The 27,225-nt window shown below is 37.6% G+C and overlaps 1 protein-coding gene across 3 annotated transcripts in view; it reads right to left on the reverse strand.

The window, feature by feature from the left end:
* Positions 1 to 26,486, reverse strand: part of TRIP11 (thyroid hormone receptor interactor 11) — a 36,102-nt gene extending 9,616 nt beyond the window's left edge. The window contains exons 1-16 of one of the 3 annotated variants that reach the window (XM_068946849.1): positions 25,956 to 26,486; positions 22,442 to 22,518; positions 21,181 to 21,291; positions 19,734 to 20,009; positions 18,756 to 18,824; positions 17,901 to 18,066; positions 15,777 to 16,145; positions 15,087 to 15,127; positions 14,490 to 14,585; positions 13,053 to 13,259; positions 8,979 to 12,008; positions 6,166 to 6,306; positions 5,751 to 5,944; positions 4,160 to 4,323; positions 3,715 to 3,818; positions 3,230 to 3,329 (exon numbers count right to left, since the gene is read on the reverse strand). In XM_068946849.1, the coding sequence (XP_068802950.1) occupies positions 3,230 to 3,329; positions 3,715 to 3,818; positions 4,160 to 4,323; positions 5,751 to 5,944; positions 6,166 to 6,306; positions 8,979 to 12,008; positions 13,053 to 13,259; positions 14,490 to 14,585; positions 15,087 to 15,127; positions 15,777 to 16,145; positions 17,901 to 18,066; positions 18,756 to 18,824; positions 19,734 to 20,009; positions 21,181 to 21,291; positions 22,442 to 22,518; positions 25,956 to 25,974 (5,164 nt within the window). In that variant the 5' untranslated portion in view covers positions 25,975 to 26,486. Of the gene's footprint in view, positions 1 to 3,229; positions 3,330 to 3,714; positions 3,819 to 4,159; positions 4,324 to 5,750; positions 5,945 to 6,165; positions 6,307 to 8,978; positions 12,009 to 13,052; positions 13,260 to 14,489; positions 14,586 to 15,086; positions 15,128 to 15,776; positions 16,146 to 17,900; positions 18,067 to 18,755; positions 18,825 to 19,733; positions 20,010 to 21,180; positions 21,292 to 22,441; positions 22,519 to 24,993; positions 25,375 to 25,955 lie in introns of those variants that run through there. The other 2 variants (XM_068946848.1, XM_068946850.1) reach the window with 2 other exon arrangements.
* Between the last annotated feature and the right edge of the window lie 739 nt (positions 26,487 to 27,225).

Here is a 27,225-nt window from a genome sequence, read left to right on the forward strand (position 1 = left end):
CACAGAATTTTTAGAAGCTAAACAAGTGATTTCATCTCACAACAGCTACGATGAAAGTTTCCACCAAACTGGGATCCTGCAAGATGCAATCTTTCAGGTTACTTTTTCCCTAATAAAAGCACAAGTAAGTTTTTGTATGTAATTAAGACTTCAGAAATGCAACAGAACGTGGTCCCTCTATGTGAGGATCAGTTATATCCTGAAGTTACACTAGCAGAGATGCTAAGTTTTCCTCCCCTCTCTCCATCAGGTTGAATGGTTGTCTTCCTATCTTAAAGCGCCGATCAGCTTAAATTTCCTACCAATTTAATATCTCTTGGGAGCATATTTTTGCTTCATTAAAAAAGTAAAAACAAAAGCCAAAGGTACACTTTTTAGAAATGATCTATAAGACAAATACAATAAAAGCCTCAACTTTTTGCAGGAATTATGAGATACTTTAGAATTCTTTTAAAAAATTTTATTTTACTTCAGAGAAGATGAGACAAGGGAAGAAAAGTGACTTTTACAAATTTTCATACCTTTCAAATCATCTGGGATATATGGAAAACGCTCTAGCTTCCGCACAACTACTTTGTCTTTAGCAAACGCGCGGGCCACAGCTATGTTGACGCAGCACGGCTCTCAATTAACACTAATAACTCCATGACAACCTCCTCAGTGTTTTGGTATACATCAAAGAACTAAGCTGTGGAATGGATGCAACCTAATGCGTCCTGTTCAAAGACTCCGCATCTTTATAAACATTTTACGTTATAAACATGAATTTTGGAGAGCACAGAGCAGAAAAAGTTACGTCCATGCTGGGAAAATTCTTATTCAAGGAACATAAGGATTAAGCTCCTTATTCAAAGGAAGTTAAAACACAAACAAAATTACACAAGATATACTGCGGTATATAGTATGCAACGACTACATCCATACGCACTGAAACCCATTTCCATAATGTGACTGCTCTTTAGTACTCCTTGCTCTCAAAATGCCAGAGTGAGGTACTAGAGAATTAATTCATGTTTTTAAGGCTTAAAGTTATTTAAAACTAGTCTATTTTTTAGGAGTGGTTAAATAGGACCCCTGATGCTTGAAAGAAAATAACTGTAATATATTTATGGAATGATAACAGCTGCAGGAGCAGACAAGCAAGCTGATTTATTATTTGGGTCTTCCGCAGCGCAAAAAGGAAGAAAAAAGTTAAACTCCTAATACCACAAAAAGATGAACAGCATCTGAAAATAAGCTTTAAGTAAATCTCATATGGTTGCTATTATATACTCTACACAGCAAGACAACAGCAAGTTTCCCTTTCAATCTTTATTCACCAGCTGAATTTTAAAATAAAACTACTGATAATTTTAAAGTAAAATGCTACTGCTAAGTATTTTCTGTTATTTCTGACAGACTATTTTAGATCAGAAGGATCAACTTTTAAGGACAACTACATAGTTACATTCATCCACACAGTGACTGCACAGCTTATATTTTTTAAAATGGAATATTTCCTTCTACAATAGACTTTTACAGTTGAAAAGGACTTAAATGTTTACTTTGTGTATTTCTAAAAAGACCGAGTAACAGAAAGCCCCAAGCCAAAATTCAGCATGGACTGCTGTAAACCAAACATTTACAACGCTCTCCAATAATCTGTTAACCATTTATGGCAATCCAGAAAAGTGCATCTGGTACATCTTATACTTTTCCATTAAAATCCCTCTGCTTGCCAAAAAAATCTGTAAAGAAATCCTTCAAAAGATTTGGCCAGCAAAACTGTGTCTGGGAATGTATTTGGCTGATTTTCAATACGACATTATATGTTTTCTTGTGTAAATAGAGAAAGCAGTCATCTCTTTTTTCAATAAAAATTATGATTTATTCTACAACAACATTAAAGTGCTGTTTTCTTTATGCAAAAATCTTTTAAATTTTTTTCAAAAACGAAATTGCTTGCCAATACAACATAGTTTGATACAATACTGAGATCTAGTTTTCTCTCAATGTTCAGACTTACTAACACATTCCCGCCCCCCACTTTGATACGGTTAACTTGATTGCAGAACATTGCCTAACTGCAGAGCTCCCCATTGCCGACAGTGTCATTTTTGCCTATGCAAAGGTTAATTTTGATTCAAGGTGTTCTAAAACTTTTGCTGTGAATGTCTGCAGTGAGACAGAGATTTATAGATCACTCAATTAAAACTAACAAACAAAAACAGCAACTAGTCGCACATTCACATAGCAGATTGAATTTTACAATCTAAATTTCAAACTGCGAATTCAGGAAACACGCCTATGATGTTCATAGGACGCCAAACTGCACTTTTAAATAAACACTCATTCAATTATGTAGTAAAAGTCACAACATTACAATTTTGTAGAGTTCCTGCTGAACTAGCTGAGGGTTTTCAAATGCCTTTTCACACTGATTATCCAGTCACAAGCAACTCTGCTTAAAAATTTTGCTTTGTATGTGTGCGCATATATATACATATACACATACATAAATATATATGTATGTTAAGAGGAAGAATAATTGTATTTTAAAAATGAATAGCAATAACTAGTTGAATATGTTCACAGCAAAAAGAGTTACCATTGCATCCAGCAGAGATGATGTTCTAGGCACCTCCCCACTGCAAGCCCTAATAAAAGGTGCTCCCTCAAAAGTGTCCCACAGACATGGGACAAAGAACAGAAAGTAACAGCTGTTGCCTAACTGCAGAGAAAGAGCAAACCTCTGCTCTTCGAACCTCCTTTAGAGAGCCTCCTCTCAAACTTCAGGGACAAGTCACAAGTTTTTGTCCAGCTTTAGATTTACCCCATGTGCTCAGTGAAAGCATAACAGAGGATGCTGCAGTATTAACAAAATATGGTGACCCACAGAAATAAAGAGGAAAAGTCAGTCAGACAGGTTGGGAAAAATGGGAGAAGACACCATGTGGTTAGGGAGGGGAAAGCAGCCTAACATTCCCTCAGCACTCAGTACTGTTGGTGACATCCATTTATATCACACAAGCGTCATGCCACTAGACACAGAGAAGTAACTTTCACTTTTGGTTCAAGGAAACTGCAGGCAAAACTACAGGCCAGGGCTGAGCTGTTATTAAAGAAATGGTAGTTAAACTACAATTATTATTTTCTCATAAAAGAAAGTTTCTAGTAAGTTTCTAGGAATATTACATTGTCCCCTCAGTTGCTTGGAATTTTCTAAGGAGAAATGAAAAAAAGCAGTTACCTTCTTTCTTAAGCTCCTCAATCTGCTCCTCTTTGAAGTCAAGTTGCTCAGTAAGCCTTGATGCTGCATCCAGTGCAGCATTTGCCTCTCCTAAACTTTCCTGAAAAGAGGGCATAAAATGGACAAAATAAGAATTAAGGGAGATCACTATCACAATTATGTCAATGCGACATAGATCAAACATCATAGATGCAAAGACTTTAATAACTTATACTTTTAAGATAAATGGACTGTAAACATCCTCAGAAAATGGATGTTCAGAGGTGGAATGCTCCTCTTCCTGGCTGTCTTTTAGTCCTCTCCCTTCTAGAGAAAAGTGAGCAATGCTATAACTTCACATATTCTTAGGATAACAACATTCAACACAGTATTAAAAAAAAAAAATTTTATATATATATATATATATATATATATATATATATATATATATATATTCATTCAATCAAGAATTAGCCTTCAATTTCAGAGAATATTACTCAGCCCACCTGCAGTGATACAACTTTTTCTTCTAACTTCTCAGCTTTTTTCTTCCATTCTGAAGCCTGTTTTTGGTGTTTTTCTAGCTCTGCTGAATACATGGCTTTTTCTTCTAAATGATTAGAAAAAATACAAAATTAACAACGTTCCTAGTTCATAATATCTAATTGTTTGTGTTTAGGGATATACAGTTGTAAAACCTCAGAGTTATCACATGCAGACTTCATGAGGTAGAGGTGAAATTCTAGTCTCATAAAAGGGATACTGACCATCAGTTTTCATGGAATCAGAATTTTACCAAAGTTTGGTTTAAAGATGAAAGATTCTGAAATTCAAGCTATCTAAAAGAAAATCAAGTAACTAACATTTGAAAAGCACCAAAATACCGTAACTATCCCATCTGAAAAACACTTATCGCAATCTTCAATTTCAGTATTTCATGACAAAACTTACCCTGTTGGAATTGCTCTAGTACCATCTGCAGGTTGGCCAGTGACAATGCATACTGTTTCACTTGGTCCTGTGAGATGGTCAGCTGCAGCATAGTTTCATCTCTCTGCTTGGAAGCCAGGTTTAATTGTTCTTGCAAAGACTCAACCTGCAGACTAGCTTGATGACTTCATAAAAATAAAATGCATTTTTTTTATGAAGTTGACAGAAATCATCCCATAGAAACTTAAATTCTGCAGTAAAGATTAACCTACCTTTAATTTTCAGCTCAAATTATAAAAATGAAGGCAAATATTCTTTCTGATTCTTCGTATAAAAAAGTCAACACATTTTAAATAAATTTGGCAATTTCAGCAATCAGAAAATAAGAACCACTTTTGCTTGAAGTGCATTACAAAAGGAAAAACTAATTCGTGTTTGGGTTGCTCACTACTGTAAAGATATTTTCACAAAAATAGAACCCACGTCCTGCTAATTTCTATCAATTTTTACTTTTTAAGCCAGCCTACAAGAATTCAGTGCCTCTTGCTCCATACTAATGGATACCCCATTTATCTTTCCATTACACAAAGAGATTATTAATCTGATTTATTCCTGTGTCAGTCTTTTATTTTAAGGAGTTTGTTTCAACAGTACATACCAGAGGGGAAATAGGCTGCATTTCTTGAAAGATATTTGACAAATGTTTTTGATGAAGAATTTAGAAACATTCTAATGAATATTTTTACATAATCTTCTGCAACTCTTCTATTTTTTCCCACAATTTTCTACAACAATTTCTGCTCATTTCAAATCAATTTGTTGAGCCCGTTATGAGCAAAACGCATCCTCAGCACTTATAGTAGTAAGAAAAATCGCACCTACACTTTTTTTTATTCCCCCCCCCCTCGCGATTAAAACACTTGTTCATTTGGACAACTGAAGTAAAACAGAAAGAGAATTCTTATGCTCAAAGCAACCAGCATTGTTTTAGTTGCTTTAAAGGAAAGTCAAGATCGGTATTGAGTAATTTTAATTCTCTGGATTTCACTATTCTAGCTGAAAAAACATGTTCATGGCAGATAGGTAGAAGAAAATTGGCTTTAGCCTCCCAGGTTCTGCTGCCCATCAGAACCTCAATGTATCTTGCTTTGTTTAAAAAAAAAAATTTACAGCATCGTGCAGTCTGTGCTATTAGGTATAATATAAGGATGTGCAATTGTCTCAAAAGCAGTAAATAAAGCATCACAGGCACATCCAAGCGTATAAGATTCTTTTACGGTGAATGAAGCCTTGACTGCAAAGTCAATTAAGTCTGTCTTCTAGGCTAATGCATCTGACAGACAACTGAATTGATAGGCTGTGGGATTTTTGTTATTTCCCGTTTTAAGCACTGTCAAATATCTCAGATTTCTACAGCTGCTTCAAAAAGGACAAATACCCTTTTAGCCGAATATAGCACACATCTTCCTGATTTAGAGTAACAACAGTTCACACCTTTTTCTCAAGTGCTCAGCAAGTTCTAGAACGCTAATTCAATAAAATAAAGCCATCAGTACCACTAGCTAACTAACATTTACAGATGATGCCACTGCTGGATAGACGAAAAGAATACCTGGCATTCTCCACTGCAGTAGACGAGGACACCAGTTTTTCTTCCAAAATCAAAACTTTCTTTCTTAGCTTGGCCTCTCTGTCTTCTGCCGCTAAAGCTTCACGTGTGTAGGAGTCCTCCATTTCTAAAAGGTGATTACGCAGCCTCTCCAGTTCCTGATTCAGGCGCTGCTCTTTCTCACGCAGATGCTGCATCTGTGTAGAACGTATCTTAAGCTGCTTGTAGTAACACCTCTCATAAAACGTAGTAGTGTAAGCAAAAATAAAATAGTTCCTTCGAAGTAAATTGCAAATATCAATTATAAAGGCTTTTTATAAGTTAGTGCTACCAAAAAATCACTCATCTAACCGAATATTAAACACGCATTTTCTTATTGATCTTTCTTTTATTTTTTGCAAGTTATTTGGTGCTGTACCTCACTCTGCAGGGCAGTGTTCTCCATTTGCTTCTGTTTGAGTGCCACCATTACCTGGTCTCTCTCTTGCTGAAAAGTAACAGCTTTTTCCTGCATTGATTTAACTTCATTTAGCAGTTGATTCAGCTCCCCTGTCTTGCCCTGTTGAAGAAGCAAACAAGTATTTCAAACGTGACAAATAGTTTCACCCAAAGGAAAGGCAGTCTCTGCCCAAAAGAACTTAGTCTAAAGATGATACTGATGTACTAAGGGCAGGACCCATAGCCCTATAGTACAAAAAATAATGCTTTGAAGTTATTTCACTCACACGTTAATAGGCAAACAAAAAGTTATTCCTACAGCCACTATACAAATACACTGTCCTGATTGATTGCAGTGAACATATGGATAACCTATCAACTTTTTACATTTCAGGCGCTTGTATACTTCAACATTTCAATTCTTCTTTAATGTTTGAAATCTGTTCTTTGTGATCTCTCTTTTTTTGGCCATGCATATGTGAAGCAGCAGCCTAGGCAAGCCAGCTTGGCCCAGCTTAAGAGGACTAAATACACAAAGAAATCCCAAGAATAAAAAGATCACCTCGTCCCCAAAAGATTAACCTTTAATGAACCAATGAATTAGGGCAATGTCCACCACCTGTTCAAATGTCAAATTTCTATGAAAAATTTACCATTTATATGCAATTTGCTACAACTTTACATTAACATATAAAGGAGAAGCCTGAGTATGTCAGTTAACTAAAATTCATGTGTACACCTCCCAAAAAAATTGATGCATTTTGTTATTTGAAACTCTTCAGCTTGCTTTTTATCATGTTTCATAGGCTGTTTTGAAAGCAGTTACTTTTACTGAAAATGTAGGAAAGAAGTAAACCAATCTTTTTTTTTCCCCACCATTAATACTCAAAGCCTCCATTTTTTCTTTTTTTACTAATCAAATTGAATACAGTAAAATTCTTTTTGCAGTAGACTTGCAATAAAATAATAGCTTCCTTTGATGCAGATCTGCTTTGCCTATGTGATACATCCTCTGACACTGACACACACAAAATTGAAAACTGTATTTGAAAACTATTTTTCATAGTTCTCCATGACCAACACAGTATGTGTAACGGGAAGTTCTCCGATTCGTGCAAGAAGAATGTCCAGCCACACGTTCCACACTTGTGAAACTGAAAGCCTAAGCTGCCAGCAGAAAGCTCTGCAGGCCAAAGACATGCAACACAGTTTGGAAATCCAGCATGGATTTGTAAATTATGAGTACATTTTATATGGGCATGACTGAAGAACACAAACTCCTATCTTTTTAAGACAAGAAAGCTCTCCTCACCATAACTCTCTACTATTCATTTAGAACAGGACAGGAGAAAAGTAACTGTGAGCAGAGTTAACCACCTGTCTTAAACTTTAAGTAAAACATGCACAAAAAAAATCCTAAGTTTTCCACCAAGAGTACCACCAACAGTCAATATGAGACTTCCAATTTGCTTATTAAACAGGACATACACTCTTAAAAATAATGATTTTTTCCTTTTCCAGTTACGTTACATTGCAGGTTTATTCGGTAAAGTAGTTTGAAAATGCTCCAAATAGATGACAAATTTTATATTATAGTTACAGTGAGGAGGAAAAAAGTGAATGCCAGGTTACTTTATAATGGTTTACATAAATACTACTCTCTGATCAGAATCAATATTAGTAACATTGGAAAATGAAGAGGGGTGAGAGAGCAACAGGGAAAACAAAGAGTATGCGTGGAAGGGGACAACCGCAAGAGAAGGCTGATGAATGTAAAACAGAATCAGCAAAATGAAGAGAACAGGGATCTGGACAGAAAGAGCAGAGTACTGAGAAAAGAAAGAGAAAAAACTCGTTTGGAAGTTACGACCAGAAAACACTGCGTCCATAACACAGAGTCCACATTCACCTTCAGAGCCTACAAGGCAAACCAAAATAGCTACACTCTGCAGTTCTGCCATCAAGTATTTGCCAAATCTACAGAAAGACTTCTGCACTTGTACTTAACTTCTGATTCTCATAGAGAATGGTGATTCACACATCACTTCATTAACTCAAGTAGCTGGCTGCAGTTCATACAATCTGCTGCTCACCTATGCGAGTATCATGATGCCACGCAATTCTTTGCTCTTCTAAAATGTATCTTAATCAAACTATACACACAGTAATTAATAAATCACAACTTTTCTCTGAACATATGCTTTGAAAAAAAACAAATAAACAAAAAACTCCAAAACCCACGTCTTCCAAATGTCAAATTCTAGGAAGAATCCGTTAAGTTAGTCTGTCCCATAGTTTTTGCAGTGGAGTTTCTCCAGTCATAAAATGAAGGTACATAAACCCATTCATCTCACTGGGACAAATGTTGTGAAGCAACATCCCTCACAGGGATGTTGTGAAGCAGTCACATGGAAACGACAGGTACTAGAGGAAAGCATATGAGGGAATTAGTTCTGCCGGCCCCTGCAAAGTTTGAGCAACATACAGTAAAAATAACGTGGGGTACTTAGTGAGCAGGGTCAAAGCAAAATATTAAGCAGCAGTAAATAAGCATTCTCCAAATGAGTGAAAAACGTAGTTTAGGGACGCAAAAAAAACAGGCAAATTCATAAGTCATACACCTGCTGATTTTTCATTTCTTAACTTTGCAGCAGGAGGATTTTTGTTTTAGTGTGACACAACGAAGAATGAGAAACTGATTTCTGGCAAATACTCGGTACCTATATATACACATGAAAATGGATTACCATGTGACTAATTTTAAAAGATATTCATAAATAAGAACATACATACCTGTTCTTTTTCTTTCAACAGCTTTTCAAAAGCAAGAGCTTTTTCTTTCATTGAGTGCGATTCAAATTCTTTCTCTTTCAGCATCATTGAAAACTGCATATTAGTCTCCTGAAGTGCTCGGAATTCTGTTTCTTTTTCCCTACACCTTGCAACTACTTTTTCATTTTCTTCTTTCAGTTTTCGAATGTCCATTTCTAAAATTAGATTTCTTTCTTTAAGATTGGTCACAGCTTGTTTTAAAAGCTCATTTTCATTCTCCTTGTTACTAAGATTTTCACTCACAGAAAGTAACTGATCACTTTTAGATTTAATCAATATGTCTTTTTCCCTAAGTGACTTCTGTAAGATATCGTGTTTTTCTTTGATCTGTCTCCTCTCTGAATCAGTCTCTTCTTGACCCTTTCTTTCAAACTCTGATGCTGTAGCCACAGAATCACATAATCGTTGATTGTTTTCCTGAAGAGTCCTAATAGTTGCATCTTTTTCTTGCAACTTTTTTTTCAGTTGTTCCAGTTCTTTCTGAAGAAGTTTGGATTCATCACTGAGTACTTCAGGAGCACCATGCTGAATGCCTGAAGGCTGTGAAACAACAGAAACTGTTGCGACAGAGGGTGTTACCAAATCAAGTTTTCCCAGGAGGAGATCCTTGGTGTTATGTAGCTGTCCTATGCTGTGTTGAACTTGCGCCAACTCCTGACTAAAACTTCTCAGCTTTTTCTCATTCTGTTCATAACTCTGAATCAAGCCATTATAATCTACCTGCAACTTCGAATTACTATCGCTTTCGACTGAAATTTGTGCTTGAAGCTTGTGTAGCTCTTCTTGGAGGTGAGCTGACTCATGCTGCATGTTCTGAACTGTGGTCATTACCTGTTGCTTCCACTCTTCCATCTTTTTTACTTGTTGCTTTAGTTTATCACGTTCCTGTAAAAGTTCCTCAAACTGGTTACTGTTAACACCTCCTGACCCGCTTTCAGTACCTGTACTGGACGTCTGCAAGACAGTCAGTAAGGTTTGGCATTTTTGACTTAGGGCATCTATTTCAATATCTTTTTCTCGAATAATACGGGATAAATTCTGAATAGTTTCCCTAAACATATCTTGACTGCTATTTTCAAATCTAGTGGATAACTTTTGATTCTCCTCTTGCAACCTTACCAAAGCTGCTTCTTTAGCAGCTACCATATCCATAATCTTATGGTACTCTGTTTTTAATTGACTGTTCTCTCTTGTCTTTTCACTCAGAACTGCTAGAACTTGCTCTCTTTCCATGACATAAGCTTGCAGCTGCTGCTGAAGACAAAGAACATCCTGCCTATAGGAAGCTGATGAAACTCTAGCATTGAGGGCTTGTATTTCTAAGTCTTTCTCTTGAATGATTTGAGTGAGTTTGCCAACTTCATCTTTGGACAACTGATCAATTTGTTGACTTAGAGAAACATTCTTTTCATTTAAAAGCTTAATCTCCATCTCCCTTTCTTTGATACCTTTCACTAGTCTTTCAATTTCAGCTTTAGACAAGTCATGTTTTTCATTTCCATTTTCTCCATTAAGTGTCTGAACTTTAGTTTCCTGAAAGAGATCAGAGGAATCAGTCTGAATAACCTGTCTCTCTTTGTGCAACTGAGTTTTAATTTGTTCAATTGTTTTCTGTAAATTTTTTATTTCCTCATCTTTCTCCAAGGAAAGTCTTTCATGTGTGACATTCATTTGCTCACGCTGAAATTTAGATTCATCGATTTCCTTTTTTTGCTCCTGCAAAGACTGCTGAAGTTGCACTGTTTTTTGATTCTGATCTTCTATTGTTTTCTTGAGAACTTCTATTTCCTCTTCAAGATTATTCTTTATCACTTTTAACTGTGTTACCTCACTTTCAAGTTCAATAATAATATCTAGAGTTTTAGGCTCGACCACAGGTAGAGACCTACTTTGCTGATCCTTAAGACGTTCAATTTCTTCTTTCAAATGATTATTTTCTTCCTTCATAACTGCAAGACTTTTGTCTTTTTCCTCTAAGCTTTGCTTTAAGACATCTTGCTTTTTGGAATCCTTAATATATTCCTCAAGTTCCTGTTGCACCTGTAAGCTTCGATTTTTAAATTTTTCAATAAATACCTCTTTTTCTTTTATAAGTTCTGTCAACTGCTTCTGTCCTCCTAAACTGGTAGTCAACATCTCTTTCGTTTCTTGATGGTCAGCGTCCATCTGCTCCATGTTTCTTTTGAGTTCTGCAATCTTAAAGTCTTTCTCTTGATTGAGTTTAACTAGGCGCTCATGCTCAAGCTGCAATGCAGTGGTATCCATACTACGTGCATTTGATAATTCCTCAATAGTTTGCTCGTACTTGTGTGCTTGTTCCAACAGCTGCTTTTCAGTCTGGTTTAATTCCACTTCCAGTTGTTTTTTTTCCATTTTCAAAGCCTCCATGATAGCGTCTTTTTCTAATGAAACTTTTTTCTTCTCAGAAACAGCGTCGCTTAGCTGCTGTTTTAGGTCTTCACAAGCCGATACCAACTTTCCATTTTCTGTTTTGAGATCAGACATAGATTTCGCCAAGTTCTCATTTAGTTGTTTATATTCTGAAATGTTGTTTTGCAGCTTTGCAATTTCTACTTCTCTCTCTTTAAGAATCAGATCTTGACAACTGTAGTTAGATTCCTGATTCTTTTTTTCTGTTAACTTGCTCAAGGATACAGAAAGTTCCTCCTCCCTTTCTTTTAGTCTCTGCTGCAAGTCTGTAATTTCTTTTTTATCATACAAGTTACAGTCCTGGGCTTTCCTTAATTGTTCCTGCAGATCTTTAATATTATCTTGAAGCTGCTGCTTACTTACATGCAAATCATTAAGAGCATATGAACATTGGCTTAGTTTTTCTTTATGACTATTTAACTCCTTAATGGTTTCCATCTTCTCAACTTCTAGTTTTGATACCTTCTTTCTTTCAAAGTCTATGTCACATTTCAGCTGTTTCATGGCACTATCAGCATCTGCATGTTGTTTTGACAGCTGTTCTTTCAGTGTAATCATATGCTGCAATGAACACAAACAAGAATTCATGAGGAGAGAAGAAGAACCAGCAAAACAATGGACTTCATTCATTTTTGTCCTTGGACAACCGAAAATTTGAGTTCAAACAGGAAGTTCCTTACTTAAAAAAATAAGTTGGCAAGTAATCATTGCCAAATGAATTAAAAACAAACATCAAACATGAATAAACTGTATTTCCTTAAAAAACACCACCACCTCCATCACCCAAAACACACCCACCCAAACCAAGAAACGCAGAAAAAAGTTGTGTCAGTGTTTGTCAGGGCAGTTAAAGCTATTATGCAGTAAATATCCATTACTTAAAAACAGTCGGGCACCAAATCCAAACAACAAGTGACTCAACTGAACGTCTATCTGCATATTCTATTTTAAATTTCTTGCATCAGTTCATTTTTTTTTTTAAATACCCTTGCGGGGATTCACTTGATAGGAAAGTATTTAAATGTTTAATTCCACAAAGTAAGCAATGTTGGAAAAACATGGCTTGCAATTATATATTTGACGACCAATTGTACTAGGGCAGTGACAAATGACCAACATTCCATTTTGATTACATGTAATTGGTGACCTCTCTGCTCCACAAATGTTGACAGTATGAAGAACTTGTAATAAAGTAGCTAAACTACTCAACAAAACTAAACTTGACAAAAGGTGAAGAGGATGTGTCATGCATACTGTCACAAGACAGAAGTCACAATGTTAGCAAGATAAAAACAGCTAGAAGTCTTGCAAAAAAAAAAGTAATTTCTATTTGACAGGACACAGGAAAGTAACACCCATTATGGGCATCTGATATATTATTTATTTGTCATAACAAATGGTTTTGTTGCACTTCAAAATTTTGCATCAGACCCTCTTTTGGCAGGACAGAGAGTAAAGTGAACCACTGGCCCTATGATTATTTTACTGCCGCTCAGGACAACTTATATATCACTGATACATACATGCAAAGCTTAACTGAAAAGACACCCAAAAACCCTAAACATCTATTTTACCAATTCAATAATTAATGGCAATGTTCATTACCTGAGTAGCTTCTTGATTCTGCTTGTCCAGCTCTTCCAACTCTGCTATTAAGGTTTCTCTTTCAGCAATACTTTCATTTAATTCATGCTCTTTTCTTTCCAAATCTTGCTTTAATTGACTTAATTCTGAATTCTGATCCTCGGTATATATAGAAAGAACACTCTCATTTTTATGTTGTGCATTTGTCAGTTCCTTCTGAAGTTCCTCCTTAAGTTAAACAGAAAATTCTAAATATTAGACTTTGGCTTGCTCAAATTTCTAAAATGTTTGGACTTCAGATGGCTTATTTCTTCCTAAGCAATAAACGCAAAGCGGTCATTTTTCATATCAGAACCCTTAAGCCTACATGAATATCATCCCACTTACACATTCTTCATTGTGAAGTATTTGCCTCTAACATTCTATACGTACACAATAATTTTCTCATCACGAAGGCTAGCAGTGCAATCTACAAGCCTCTGCACAAAGAAAGCCATGGCCTGATGAGTGAAGTTACATCCACCTCTCAGGTGCAGATCCCCAGCTGGGATAAACTGTCACATCTCTTAGGGATACCCTAAACACACACTATGCTGCATGGTGGGAGGGGAAGTTTTAACCAAGAACAACTGAAGAACATTCTTATGAAAAATGCCATGGGAATACTTGAATTCATGCAAACCACAAAAGACCTCAGTTCAAAAATATTCCTGGACACAAAATAAACTAAGTCATAAACTCTGGGTTGACAGATTTAAGGGACTGAGGCAACCCTGCCAAAAACTAAGCCTATGTTCCACACAGACTGTATGTTCCATTGCTTAATTTAATCAGCAAGATGGAATGTAATATTATTACAGCATTGAAAGAAAGAAAAAAAATTGCAGAAGTGATGACAGTGTCTACACTGAAACATGGCTATCTAGATTGAGAGAAGAGGTGAAAAATAATGACAGGTTTTACTGAATACCATTCAATACTAGTGGTTCTGAAGTCTTTGATTATAATGTAATGAACTAATTCAGAATATTTAGAAGAATAATGATCAATTTAGAAAATGGTAAATGAAATTTACCGTACGTAAAACACAGCTTCTGAAATACAGTATTTCATCAAATAAACAATATTCCACAGTGTTGCATCATATTAGAAAACGTTGCTTTCCCTTTCAGCTGCTCAAGTGAATATACTTTCAAGCAAATAAAACATAAGAATGAAATCCTTAACTGAAAGGCATGTAATAATAAAAGTCATAAGGACCTTAAAACAGTCTTATGCTGAGACGTTATACTTGACTGATGTGTTCACTCAACTGCAATAATCAGTTAATATCAATTACGCTCAGAATAAAAATAAGACAAAGTATTATTTTTAGTATAGGTTTCAGAATATTTTAATGCTTTTTCTATACTGTAAGAAATATATAAATACAGCCCCAAAAAAAACTAACCTACATACCCTTTCTTTTCTCAGCTTTAAATTTTCTTCTTTAAGAACCTGTAGATCGAGCATAAATGTCTGAATATCCTTCCCCATACCAATGAAACTGTTGGCCTATTAAAAAAAAAAAAAAAACATACAGTCAGTATTTAAACAGTGAAATGCTTCAGTTCAGGATTCAAACTATTTAAATAGCACTACTTGTAATCAGGCTGTGTTAGTAAATATTTACCTGCAGAGGAACATGGAAGAATAAACACATACGTGAAATGAACATAGCTTTAGTATCTAAAGTATTACCTGTCCAGTAATTCAAGTCCATGTTCAATTAATACTGTAGAACTATACGTTACAGTAGCCTACATAATGTGGTATGAGGAACACCACTAGATCAATTTAACACAGTAGGCTGCGGGGTTTCACAAATCAAAATATATTATTTCCATCACATTACATACGTAACTATAAAGTTAATCTAAAATTATTTCCTTGATTACAAGCTTGCTTACACAGAAGCATGAAAGCTTCAGAAAAATTTACAGTGCCAAGGATGTGCGTTTTCCCATCAGTTATTGTTATGAGTTTTTTGTTGACATAATTTTCAAATTGTTTTACCTGATTTAAACTTGAAAGCCTTGCTATTTCTTCTTCTGCTTCTATAAGGACAAACAAAATATTAATGTGCTACTTCCAAAACAATAATAAACAATTCTCCCACCCTTTCCCCAGCATATCTCCATTGCCCAGAGGAGAGAACAGTTTCACAAAGTTTTGTGATGATTTATATTTTTTTAAAGCGTCAACGCTGTAGAAGATTCAAATGTACCATCAATAACCAGCACAAAGTACAACACTATTTTTACAACTGAATCCACATTAGGAGGACTTCGGTACTATAGTGTGTTAGTTACGCAACATTAAAAGACGTTCTACATATAGATGTACTTGCAAAACAGATCTATTTCACTCTCTCTTCAGGAGAGGATACTAGCAGACTGCGTTTAGACACAAAAAATGTACTTTTAGAGTTTAAATAAACAACTTATATTCCCATGTATTTACTTTTAAAGAAAGAAAAATCCTATCTAACAGCTGGCAGACACATTTACTTAGCTAATCAGACCCTACAATCATCACGCTAGTCCTAATTACGTTTTCTTTTCTGCTGCCTCCACCTCAGTAGTTAACCCTTTGCTAAAACAGCAGTTTTCAGTTACAACTTTTAAAAACAAATTCTGAACATTAAGAGTGGAAACCTGTGAAGGTATGATTAACACACACACAGACACACACTGTCCTTCACACCTAACAGTGCTTGCTGTAGTCTGATGACATCTTCTGGAAGTAGTGATGTCTCTGATCGGAACTTCTTCTCTTTTTCTTTCAAGAGACCATCTTGTTCTGCAACAGAACTTTGAAGCTTACTAAAATCAGATTTTAAACTTTCATATTCTTGTGTTATTTGGATTTTTTCTATCTTAATCAATTCTTGCTCTTGTAGCAGAATTTTTTCTTTTTCTTTGGCAGAAGACAGCTTGTGATTTAGTTTTTGTATTTCATCCTCTAGGTCCTTTATAATCTGCAGGTCCTCTGCTTTTCCAGCATCTAGAGTCTGAATATTCTTTTTCTGTTCACTAATTTTAGAATCATCTGTGGCATCAGTGCTTACACCACCTAAAAAGCAAAAAAGATTAAGTTTGCTATACTAACCAAAACCAGCTCTGTAGATCTTTTACTTCTAAAGTTTTCTCCTCCTAACCTTCTCCTGACAGAGGGAAACACTCTAAAGCAGAGATATGATCATCACGGACAAAAAAAAAAAAAAAAAAAAAAAAAAACTTACTAACAATTGAAGTAGTGCCATACATGTAAGTGATTTGACAAACAGCTCTTCAAATACTTGCACATCTCTGGCTAAAAATAGTTTTGAAAGGTAGGAGTTGCAAGACACAGGCTGTTCAAGTTTGAATTAAAATGTACTTCACCAGGAAGTGTGGGGAAGGTGACAGAAGTTGATTTATCAGGATGAGAAATCCCTCAGTCTCCTAAGATTAATTTACCAAAAACCAGCTAATCCACCTTGATGCAAAAATCACTATTATATATATTTTATTTGATTTTAAAGGGTTGCCGAACAGCTGTCAGAGTTTGCATATACAACGCATTTTTGCTAGTAGACCTTAAAAACTCAGGATTGCATCTCCTATCAGTTTCAGGTGGCTGCAAGGACTAAAAATTACTTGACAGTCTCTTCTGTTAAATGAGGCATAATTTTTTTCACCTAACAATCTCTTTCTGCAGAAATTATAGTTTTACAGATGCACCCTACTATAACAACATTCATAGCTTGCTTTGTACAATGCTTATAACGCAATTTTCAGAGTAAAAAAAAGCAGAGTCAAAAACGTACAAGAAAAAAAGTTCAATGAAAACAATGCTGCTTGTGAATTCAAGTACAAGTTCAAACAGGAATTTCTACAACCTGTATGTTTGATGCTCTCAAATACAAGAGCCACCCAAATAAAAATATGATAAGATACTCTAATACTTCAAAAGCTGTGAACAACATTGATTTTGCAGATGACCTGTTAAGCAAAAGATATGGGATTCTTATCTTTGTTTTATTAAATGAGCCCTACTGATAGACGTACAGCATACCTAAAAGTCAGGTTACGTCTAATCAGGTATCTGATTTCAAGAATAAGTTCCTTGTCAGTACTACCTTAGGACTTAAGAGACTGCAAAAATATTTCCTTTCTCTCCAAGAAGAAATTCTAGTCTTTGCCGGTCTCTCTTTCCAAAAGAGGAACATACGCTATTTAGAAAAAAGAGTTTTAATACACCATAAAAGGCAGGCTTACAGGTATTTAGCGTTTTTTTTTTTCCAGGTATGTATTTGTGCAAAGAAATACCTAAAGGAGACCTAATTGACACAACTCTGTACTTTTAGGTAATATGAAGGATTTGCCTGACACAACGGAGAGCCTCTTATGATAATGACTGCGCTTCTCCTACAATCTGGCCATGCCACAGGTACATGCATGGTCCTGACTGCAACCTATGAGCTTCTATCAAGTAATCCAACTGGTACATACTACTTCTCTTCAAAACTATTTTTGTGCCGAAATGTTCTCATCTTCAGCATTGCATGCCTCTTCCACACCTATATTCAGTTAAAAAACAGGAAGCGTAGACTTCAGAGTGTAACATTTGATATAAAGAAAATGATCCAAGCATAGTCTGTATAAGATATCAGGACGTGTGTCTTAAGCATAAAGCTAAACTAAAGTCTAAACTCAGACTTCTAAATAACATGTATTTGACATGTATTACACTGTTCATTATATACCTATTTTACGGTTTAACCAGAATTCATTGCACATTAAATCAGAAAATAAAATCCAAAAAAGTGCACGTCATAATAAACACCTTGCTGTAGCTGACTCTCAAGTTCTTCAATTCGCTCCTCATATTCACTCAGCTCTTCTCGATGTCGACGACTTATCTCTACTAGCTTTTGTCTGTGTGCATCCTGCAATACTGAAAGTTCATGCTGATGCTCATCTATTTCTTGACTTAAATTCTGTTTGAGTTCCTAAAAACATTGTTAGATAAACAGAATGTTAAAATATACTAGATAATCTTAAGCAAGAAACAATACAAATGAAACAAAAAAAACTTTTCACAGTAAACTCTCTCCTAGAAGAGGTTGTTTCTTGTTTTGTTCTTTTTCTAACAGTTAAGAAAGTATTCTGTTAAAAAAGATATTTATACAGTGTGTTGAGTGCAATAGCAAATACTCAAAAAAGTCTATAGAGATTACAACTTAGGAAGTGGAAATAACAGGACATATTTTGAGTAACTTTCAAGTATGACATGTGACTCTGCATTTGTTTTTCCAGTTAAAAAAGGGCCAAGGTATTTCTGAGAATGCAGACCAAAAAATTATTTTGAGCATCTAAAACTCATTATCGCAAGTCATCAGCTGCTTCTGAATGTCAACTGCTCCTAGAGATGCTAACGTCATCCTTTTAAGTTTAGGTACGATATTCAGCAAGTTATATAAATACCTTCTCCCCTAGATTTCAAAACAAATTCAATCATTTTGAGAGCACGGCAACACTTCAGCCAGCAGTACGAGTGTCCCCCCACATTATTAGATAAAGGAAACATAAGTACCAGTGCTGTAAATATGTTTAACTTTACTTACGAAAATCTTGCCGTACCCAGACCTTCAAGGATAAAGAATAAGAGAGGACTGGCTTGTCAAAGTTGTCATCTTACCTTAATGATACTTTGCAGCTTGCAGACTTCACTTTGTTCTGCATCATTTGCCCCTTGCACTTTGGAAAGCTAGGTAAGAAAATAAAAATATCATCTTCATGTGGAAATTGTGATAAATACATAACGTTTTTCATGTAAGCACCTCATCTATAGGATAATCAAAGGCAGAAAACAAAGAAGCTGCAGTGTCTACCACGATATCATTTTAAGATTACCAGGAAGGACTTCTAACATGAAGCAAAGTTCAAACCTATAGTAACTTTGCTCAGGAAAAAAAGGTAACTTTAGTGGTAACATTTTAGTTTTCCATCGTTTTTCCCCCCCATAACCTGCATATGTGTAAAAATTTGGAGGGAGGGGTACTATTGCACCTAATAAGACAACAAGGTTGCTTCATTTTACTTTGGTATTTCCACATGAGCCAAGTACTAACGTCTGTGAAATCAGACAATAGCTTGAGAAATGATGGCTCACGCCAACAACAGCTTGTATGATTATATTCTTTCTTGTCTCACCAGACCACAAGTTGTAACTGACATATCAAGCAGTGAGAAAAGAGTAACGAAAAATAATATGCAAGCATGTAACTATCACTTTGAACACTGCTGTGCTGTTAATAAACAATCAATAGCATAGCCAGGAAGAAGAAGAGTATTTTTAAAAAACTGCATAAAAATTAAACTCTGAAATAGTACTAATATTCTGGATAAACGTTTATGGAATGCTTTTCCTAACTCGACAAATCATGCTTAAAAGCATTTTGAAAAAGCGTTTGGAAAACAGCCACTCAGTGTGCCACCAATCACACGTGTAACAAAGACTAAAAGAGTAGGTTTCACCTCTTCCATCAAATCATGTTGACAATAAATTTGAAAGCATAAAATGAAAAAAACATTCCAGGAATGCCAAATGCACTGAAAGCACTAATCCAGAGGCACACAGAGGTGTGGGGGTGGGGGAGGGAGGTGAACCACTCACCTGTGCAATCTGCTTCCAGTGGTCGACCTCAGATTCAAGCCTAGAAACTTCATTGGATAATCTGTTTATTTCTTGTTGTGACCAGATTATATCTCCAAAATCCATATCATCTTCTTGAAAACCTGCGGAATGTCTAACCACTGGAACAAAGGAAGCTGATGTAGTGGCTGGTGGCAAAACACCAGCTCCTAACTGTGCTGACTGAGCAGCTGTCTGTACCTTCTGCAATTGCTCCTGTAGTGCATTCTGTCTAGCTTTTAGATGGCTGATTTCCACCTGAATATACAGAATATAGTCATTGTTTCAGCAAGAATATCAAAACATATTCCACATTATTCCTTTTACAGGTAAGCCAATCAATGTACCCCACACCCCCTCGCCATAAGTTACAGAAGTTTTTTACTGAAGAAAATAGGAAAAAAGCAGAAAATGGAGAAAAGCAGTCTTGGCTGACTTGTTACAAAATATCTCACACTAAGACACATATTAGAAGTTTTCATACTTTTTAGTTAAGTATTTCTACACCTGTATCAGCAAAAAATTTTGGTGATTTTTCAGCAGCCAAGGCACCTAAGTCCTACGGCAAGATTCAGGCTAACAAGCTGTGCAATAAGTTAAAGTTTTCAATGAGGGCTTTAAGATACGAAAATTAAGCAAAATATGATGTTTCTCAAATTATTTATATTATATTCAACATTTCAAAGTATTGCAAATATACTTATTCGCGTCATACTGAAATTAGCTGCATGCAATTTTCCTTTAACACCTGTATTATTATATTTAATGAGCAGAATATTATACATCTCAAAATTCTGCTTCCTCTAGTTCCCACACACGTTTACAAATAAAGCAGAAGTAAAACTCCTTTTGCGTAATATTCTTGGCATACTGCCAACTTTCTTAATTTAAAAGGCTATGAAAACTCACATTATACAGTAGTTCATAGAATTGATCTGTTTACATCACAAAGGTACACCTTCTCAAGTCATGAAAGCTAGCTCTGTTTCCTTTAAATGTACACTTTATGATAAATAAATGATAACCACAGGGAAAACTAACTGCTTCAAATGAGAATTTGTTCTTCTGTTACCTTCCTTAACAAAGATTACTGAATTAGAAATACAAAGCAGTTAAAGCAGCCTTTCTCATGGTGATAATAAAAAGGACAGGAATTCACGTTATAAACCTGATATTTTTGAAGAGTTTTCTCTCTTCTCATGTTTTCTCTCTTCTCATCTATCTTCTGGCAGCCGTGGTTATATTACATGAGTCAATGAAATGTATGTCTTAGTCTCTACACTAATAAATGAAGAAAACATCCGTACATTTTCAACTGTGACTGATACTTCTACTGAAAAGGCACAGATACTAAAACTAAACAAAAATACTAATCAACATAATACATAAATTTATGGGACATACTCAGATATTTTAGTCTGTATCATACCTCTTTTTGTTGTAGCTGATTTCGGTACTCTACAGACAACTGTTTTATTTGAAGCTCTGCCGATTCATGCTTTTCTTCTAAATCACTACAAATTTTTTTCAGTCTCTCATTCTAGCAGAAATGAGAAATGGATGTTAACAAGTTCTGAATATCTAGTTCTTACAGAACTAGAAAAGCATAAAGTTGCTGAACAATAAAAAAATTGAAGTAATTAAATAATAGATGTTTCATTTTATTTCACTCAAAATGCATGGTAAAAGTAACTCCAAATGTGGGCCCAGAATCATCATCTTGTCCAAGCTGTCCAGTTTTATATAGCACAGACTCTAGTAACCGCTCAAAGGTTTGTGTTACGGGAGGTAAACATCAAAAAGAAAAATTTCAGAGCTGAATTACTCTTCATATGATGGACAGCACTGTCAGGTGGAATTTCAGAACAGCCACAGAACATAAATTGGAGCTAATATCCATACAGGCAACTATCCCGTCTCTGAGAGTGGCCCATAACAGATGCTAAGAGCCTAGAAACAGGACAAGCAAAAACTGTAACCTCCCCAATATACTCTCCTACCTTCACGCTGCTCTTAAGGGCAGACAAAGCACATGAAGCTGGCTGGTTTACAGCCATAAAGTCCCAAGACCAACAGATCCTTCTAAAAGGACACAGGTAATTGCCACATGGGTACAAAGGATTTGTAAGCAGTCATAGGAGGGCATGAGCATCTGTAGCTATGTCAAAAGGATCATACAGCAGGCAATACGGACGCAGCGCCGTATCAGGGAGGACACCCTCTAGACTTCGAAGCCTGCCTCAAAAGATAGAATTTCAAGCACAAAAGGAAGCATTCTAAGTTTGCTTTGATTTGTGGTCATATATGAAACACAATAAACCACTTAACTCTCTAACGGTTAAAACTTATCAAAACTTACAAGAACTCTGCATTTGAGAGCTTCTAAGAGCCAAAAGTTTACTGCTAAGGTCCAAACCACAGTGACTAGTAGAAACAGTCGCAGGATAGAGCAGTCAGCACAAGATGAAAACTTGAACTGCATGCATGTTCTAGTGCATAAATTTGCCCCCCTAACAGTGATGACAGTGAGTCACCAAAGAAAAGAGCAAGATTCTGCTACCACTCATCCTCATTTCCAGAATTTCCCAAGGATAAGCCTCTTCAGTGCAATATTTCATCTTAATCAGCAACACTTAATAACTTGTATTTATTGTTTTTAATTACAGTAAACGTGTTCTAAAATTTCTTACTTCTGACTTTTGTGCTGCATTAATACTTTCTATTTCTCTGAGTCTAGAATTGGATACATGGAGTTCCGTTGCTGCATCTGAAAGAACAATGAAAATTTTCAGTTTTGTTGAACTACTTTTACCTGTTACACAGACATTAAGAACAAAGTTATTAATATATATTTTTACTCTAGAACGCTTTTAATGTTTAGTCCTATGGAAATGTTATAAGTCACTTGAGAACACTTAAAACTGTTCAGATCACCGAGTCTTTTGAACCTAAAATAGTTTTCATTTATCTAGGCTTTGAGTCAGATCACAAAACTAATGGAAAAGGGCGAATTTAAGCTTTAAAACAAAGGAAAAGAAGAGTATTTACTTGACTGCTTTGTCTCTCTGAATCAGCTCTTCATTTAGGACTTTGCCCTTAACATGACAAGTTGTATTTCTCAGTAAGTTCACGTGAGGGTTCACAGCAAGAATCAGTTGCATAAAATACACACAACGGTGAGACTGACCAAAATCTCAGAAAAAAAATAAATCACTAAGAAAAAAAAAAAATGCAACAAAAGACCAACCCGGCACAGGGGCATGAAAACACCACAAGACATAGGCATAACTTGACCATACCAATTTCTTTAATACAAAAAACACATTATTCTATCCCTGGATACCTCAGTGATCAATGTTCCTCAAACAGAATATGTTCATTTCTGCTGGGTCTCACTTTTTAACGGAAGGAAATAACACATTTCCTTTTATAGATGAAGAAAAATATATAGTTCGCTAGACAGTAACATTAACAGTTCTTGAAAACTTGAAATAAACATGAACATCCAAGTAACGATTGTTTTTTAATTTCCCATATGCTGTTAAAGGTGGCGCTCAAGCGCTGCAGAGGCAACAGTCTTCCTACAAAACCTGTTAAATTGAAGACGTTAAAGTCTATAATCCACGAACGCTATCATTATTTTGGCTGGAAATTAGACTTAAAAATCAGGGTAAAAAGGGAAGGAACTGCTTGAAAAGTGTTCTTTAGGCCATATGGTACATGAAGATCTTCACTGGAGCAGAAGAGCATTTAGATGCCATCGCATTGTTACACCTTCAGGAGAGTAAGGCAAATATCCTGTAAAAGGTACTACCACTGAGACTTTTAAATACAACAAAGCTGTTCACAGCAACATCTATCAGTCAAGCACATTTGGAAATAACTGCTGAACATTAGTCATCTCTCATATAAGCTGAAGTACAAATCTGTGAATTGGAATCTCAATTTATCTTTGTTAAGGGTAAAAGAAACGCATCAGTTTAGCGGCGTAAAATAAAGTAAGTTGTTAAACTAAACTAATATGGGTTTTGGAATTTAAGACAATTCTAAGCAAATGTTTCAGAACTGAATGAAAAGGATAACTTTTTCCTCAGTCATCTGATTAAATTTCTCTCTTCAGAACATTTTAACCATATAAAAGGAAAAAAATTAGCCTGGTAGTCTCAGCCTGAGCACAAGACAATGTCTTTAACTGTGAAGCTGTGAACTAGATAAAATTGTTTAACTTGGCATTCCAAGATGAGCATTTAATAGTTGCAGCTGTTCATTGTAGTTGCTATTGTTAATACTTTAGAATACTTATTTTTCCATGTTATATTTTCAGGATGGTAAATAATATTAGTAAAATTAACCTATGGGTATGTATTACCATGTTATACAATTGCTTTTCAAGAAAAACCTGAAGTTTTATTCGAAAACTCTTAAAGAAAAAAGATACTAATGAAAAAATAAGAAAATACTATATTTTAGAATAAGTTTGCTCTTACTTTATGGAGCATCTTACTCTGATGCCTCGGGGTTTTTTTCTTTCGTTTTTTTAAACCGTTTTTGCCCCTAACCTTTAGGGGACAAGGACCATGATCTCCTACTTGGCTGTAGGAGCATGGCAGGACTCCGTTAAGTTCTCTGGGCTCTACTGAAATGTAAATAACAAAAACATCGATTATACTGGACCTTTGTCTGTGTGACACGTCAGACTTCAAATCCGAAATAGAGGCAAAAAATGCTGTACTACTGCTCTGTGGTTTTATAAAACCACTATTACTCTAAAAGCAGTTAATCGAATACAGTTTTAGATAAGCTAAACGGTTTTTGTTACCGTTAACAAAACAATTCATGCAATTCTGAAACTCGAGAATAAAAAATCCGGAACAGATTTACCTCTTGCGCTACAGCCTATAAATACGTTTGTTTATTCCCCAGGTGCTGAGGTCACAGGGACAGAATAAAAACAAAACTAGAACGAGGGAAGGCAGCAGCTCCCTCGAAAGGCACCACGCCGATGGTTACCAGGAGCGTTCAGCTCCCTCCTTCACGCAGGCCGCCAGCCGGCAGGTGCAGCCAGTACGGCCACCGCCGCCGGCCCCCGAAGAGGCGGCCGGCCGCAGAAGCGACTTCCTCGCCAAACCAGGCCTATTCCGGGGGGCCCGCGCAGCCGCCGCCCGCTGGCCGCAGATAGCCCCGGCAAAGGCCCCCCCTCCGCTGCCGGCAGCCCCCGCCCCGCTCCCCCAGCCCCTCTTACCGCCCACTTCCTCGGCGCCCTCCAGCAGGATGTCCTTGGTGAAGCTGGAGATCTGGCCAGTGAGCGAGGACAGGCTGCCCCCCACCTGCCCCAGGGACTGGCCCAGCCCCGAGCCCAGGCCGCCCAGCCACGACGCCATCGCCGCCGCCGCTCAGCCGGCTCTCCGGCCGCCGCGGGCCAAGGGGCGGCCGCCTCCTCCCTCCCCTCGCCAGGGAGGTCGCGACGCCTGCTAGGGGCTTAGCAGACCGGTCCTGGCGCCCCCTGCGCCAGCACAGCGCGCATCCCCCCGGCACACGACCCCACTCAGCGGCTCCTCCCGGCGGCTCCGGGCACTGCCACCTCGACGGCAGCCATGACACCCCCTCACGGCCTCCGCCGATCACCATCGACAGTGCCCGCAGCCGCCTAGAGCGCCCGCGCGACGGCTGAGACGTGTACCAGGCAGCAGAGGATGCCGGGATAGTGGTGGAGCAGCGAGGCCAGGCGCGGGGGCGGCGCGATGCGCGCGCGCGCACTCCCCCCCCCCCCCTCGCGAGCGCGTCCCGGGGCGGGGCCGTTAACGGCGGCGGCGGCGGCGGCTGCGCGGTGGGGGGGGGGGGTCGTGAGGACCGAGGGGGGGGGACAGCGCCCGCCGGAAGGGGAGCGGGGGCCGTCGGTCGCAGCTGCCGGCCCCACAGCCCACCGCAGGCGACCTGCCCTGCCCCCATTTAGCTATCAAAGCAACGATCGGTAATTTTAAATCTGAGCTCTTAAATAGAAGTTATTTCAGTCAGTCAGCGCCAGGAACGTCTCAGCCTTATTGTTCCTCTGCCCAGGGCTTTGTGCCACGCACCTGCAAGCTGCTAATAAAGTACTTAAAGACCAGGGGAGTGAAATAGGGTGTCGCGGATAACAACAGGGGTTTCCCTTGTGAAACAACACAAAAACTATTTTTTTTTATTTTTTTTTTTTGCTTTAATTACCTGGAAAGGTGCTGTTCATCCACAAACCCCACTTTGATGCCGCTTCCTGCTGCTGTCTGCCCGTAAAAAGCCACGTTTGGGACACCTCTGCCGTCCCATAGACTTGGTGCGTGCACGCAGTGCATTTTGTTAAGGGGTCACCACTGGTAGTGCTGCTGCAGCTCCGGCTGTAAATGGCTTATTCTGCCCCAGAAACCATCAGCCCGGCACTGCCTGCAGTCCACAGCTCCTGCAGCGCCCACCGCCTCTAGGGCAGGCCAGAAAACGAGGTTCGTTTCGCAGAACACGTAAGCTTTTGCAAAGGACTTTCTTCCAAACCGAAGCAAAACTGAGAATGGGGTACTTTTTTCTTTCAACTTGGAGCCTCTCCTGCTCCGCCTGCCTTATCAGCAGACTGCACACAACCTGCGTGTCTTACCGCGTCTTAAACCAGCTCTTTGTGTGAAAACGAGGCCGGAGGAGCTTGGCCGGTGCCGCGGTGGAGCCGTGCCGGTGACAGCCGGGCAGCGAGACGCCAGCCCTGACCTCAGCGCGTGACGCTGCGTGACAGGCATGCGGACAAACCAGGCGGTTACGCCACAGACGCGTCACCCCAAGCGTACGTTCGGGTCGACAAAGCCCTGTGATTAACCTGAGCCTTAATACCCACGCATACTCGGGTAGTGTGCCGTTAATAAAACACAGGATCCAACGCCCAGTGCTACGAGAACGGAGACATTTTGTATTCTAACATGTATTTTTACAAAATACGTACGTTCCTAAAATCTAAGCCTCTTCTGCTTTGGATGTGGACGTCCCTTGACTAGACGGACACTTGATTTGATTTCTAACCGATCCCCTGACACTGGTCTGACTCAAGTTCTAGCTCTCTCTGATCAAACGAGGTATTTAAAACATATAGGGAGCACAGGGCGTGCTGCATCGTTACAGACAATGCAGTATTAAAACAGTAAGAATGATACTGATATACGAATCTGCTGATATTGGAAATAAAATACAGGGCAGTAAATTCATCACTAGTTTAAAATTAATAACTTCAGAAAATGATTAATCATTAGAAGACCATGTGATTGATAATACAGAACTGAGAAGAATGAACACGTCACAGCTGAAATCGTAACGTTTTTACAGAGGAGCTGAGAATGTAACAGGTACAAAACATGCTCCAGAGTTAGATATTACCTGGGGCACCTTACTAGAAGGAAGAAGTTGCTTGTTGCTTCCCAAACTGTGTCTTGCTGAGCCTTGGTAAATGGTTCATGGCTGGCCT

This window comes from Struthio camelus, chromosome 5 (assembly GCF_040807025.1).
Source record: "Struthio camelus isolate bStrCam1 chromosome 5, bStrCam1.hap1, whole genome shotgun sequence".
NCBI classification, from domain to species: domain Eukaryota; kingdom Metazoa; phylum Chordata; class Aves; order Struthioniformes; family Struthionidae; genus Struthio; species Struthio camelus.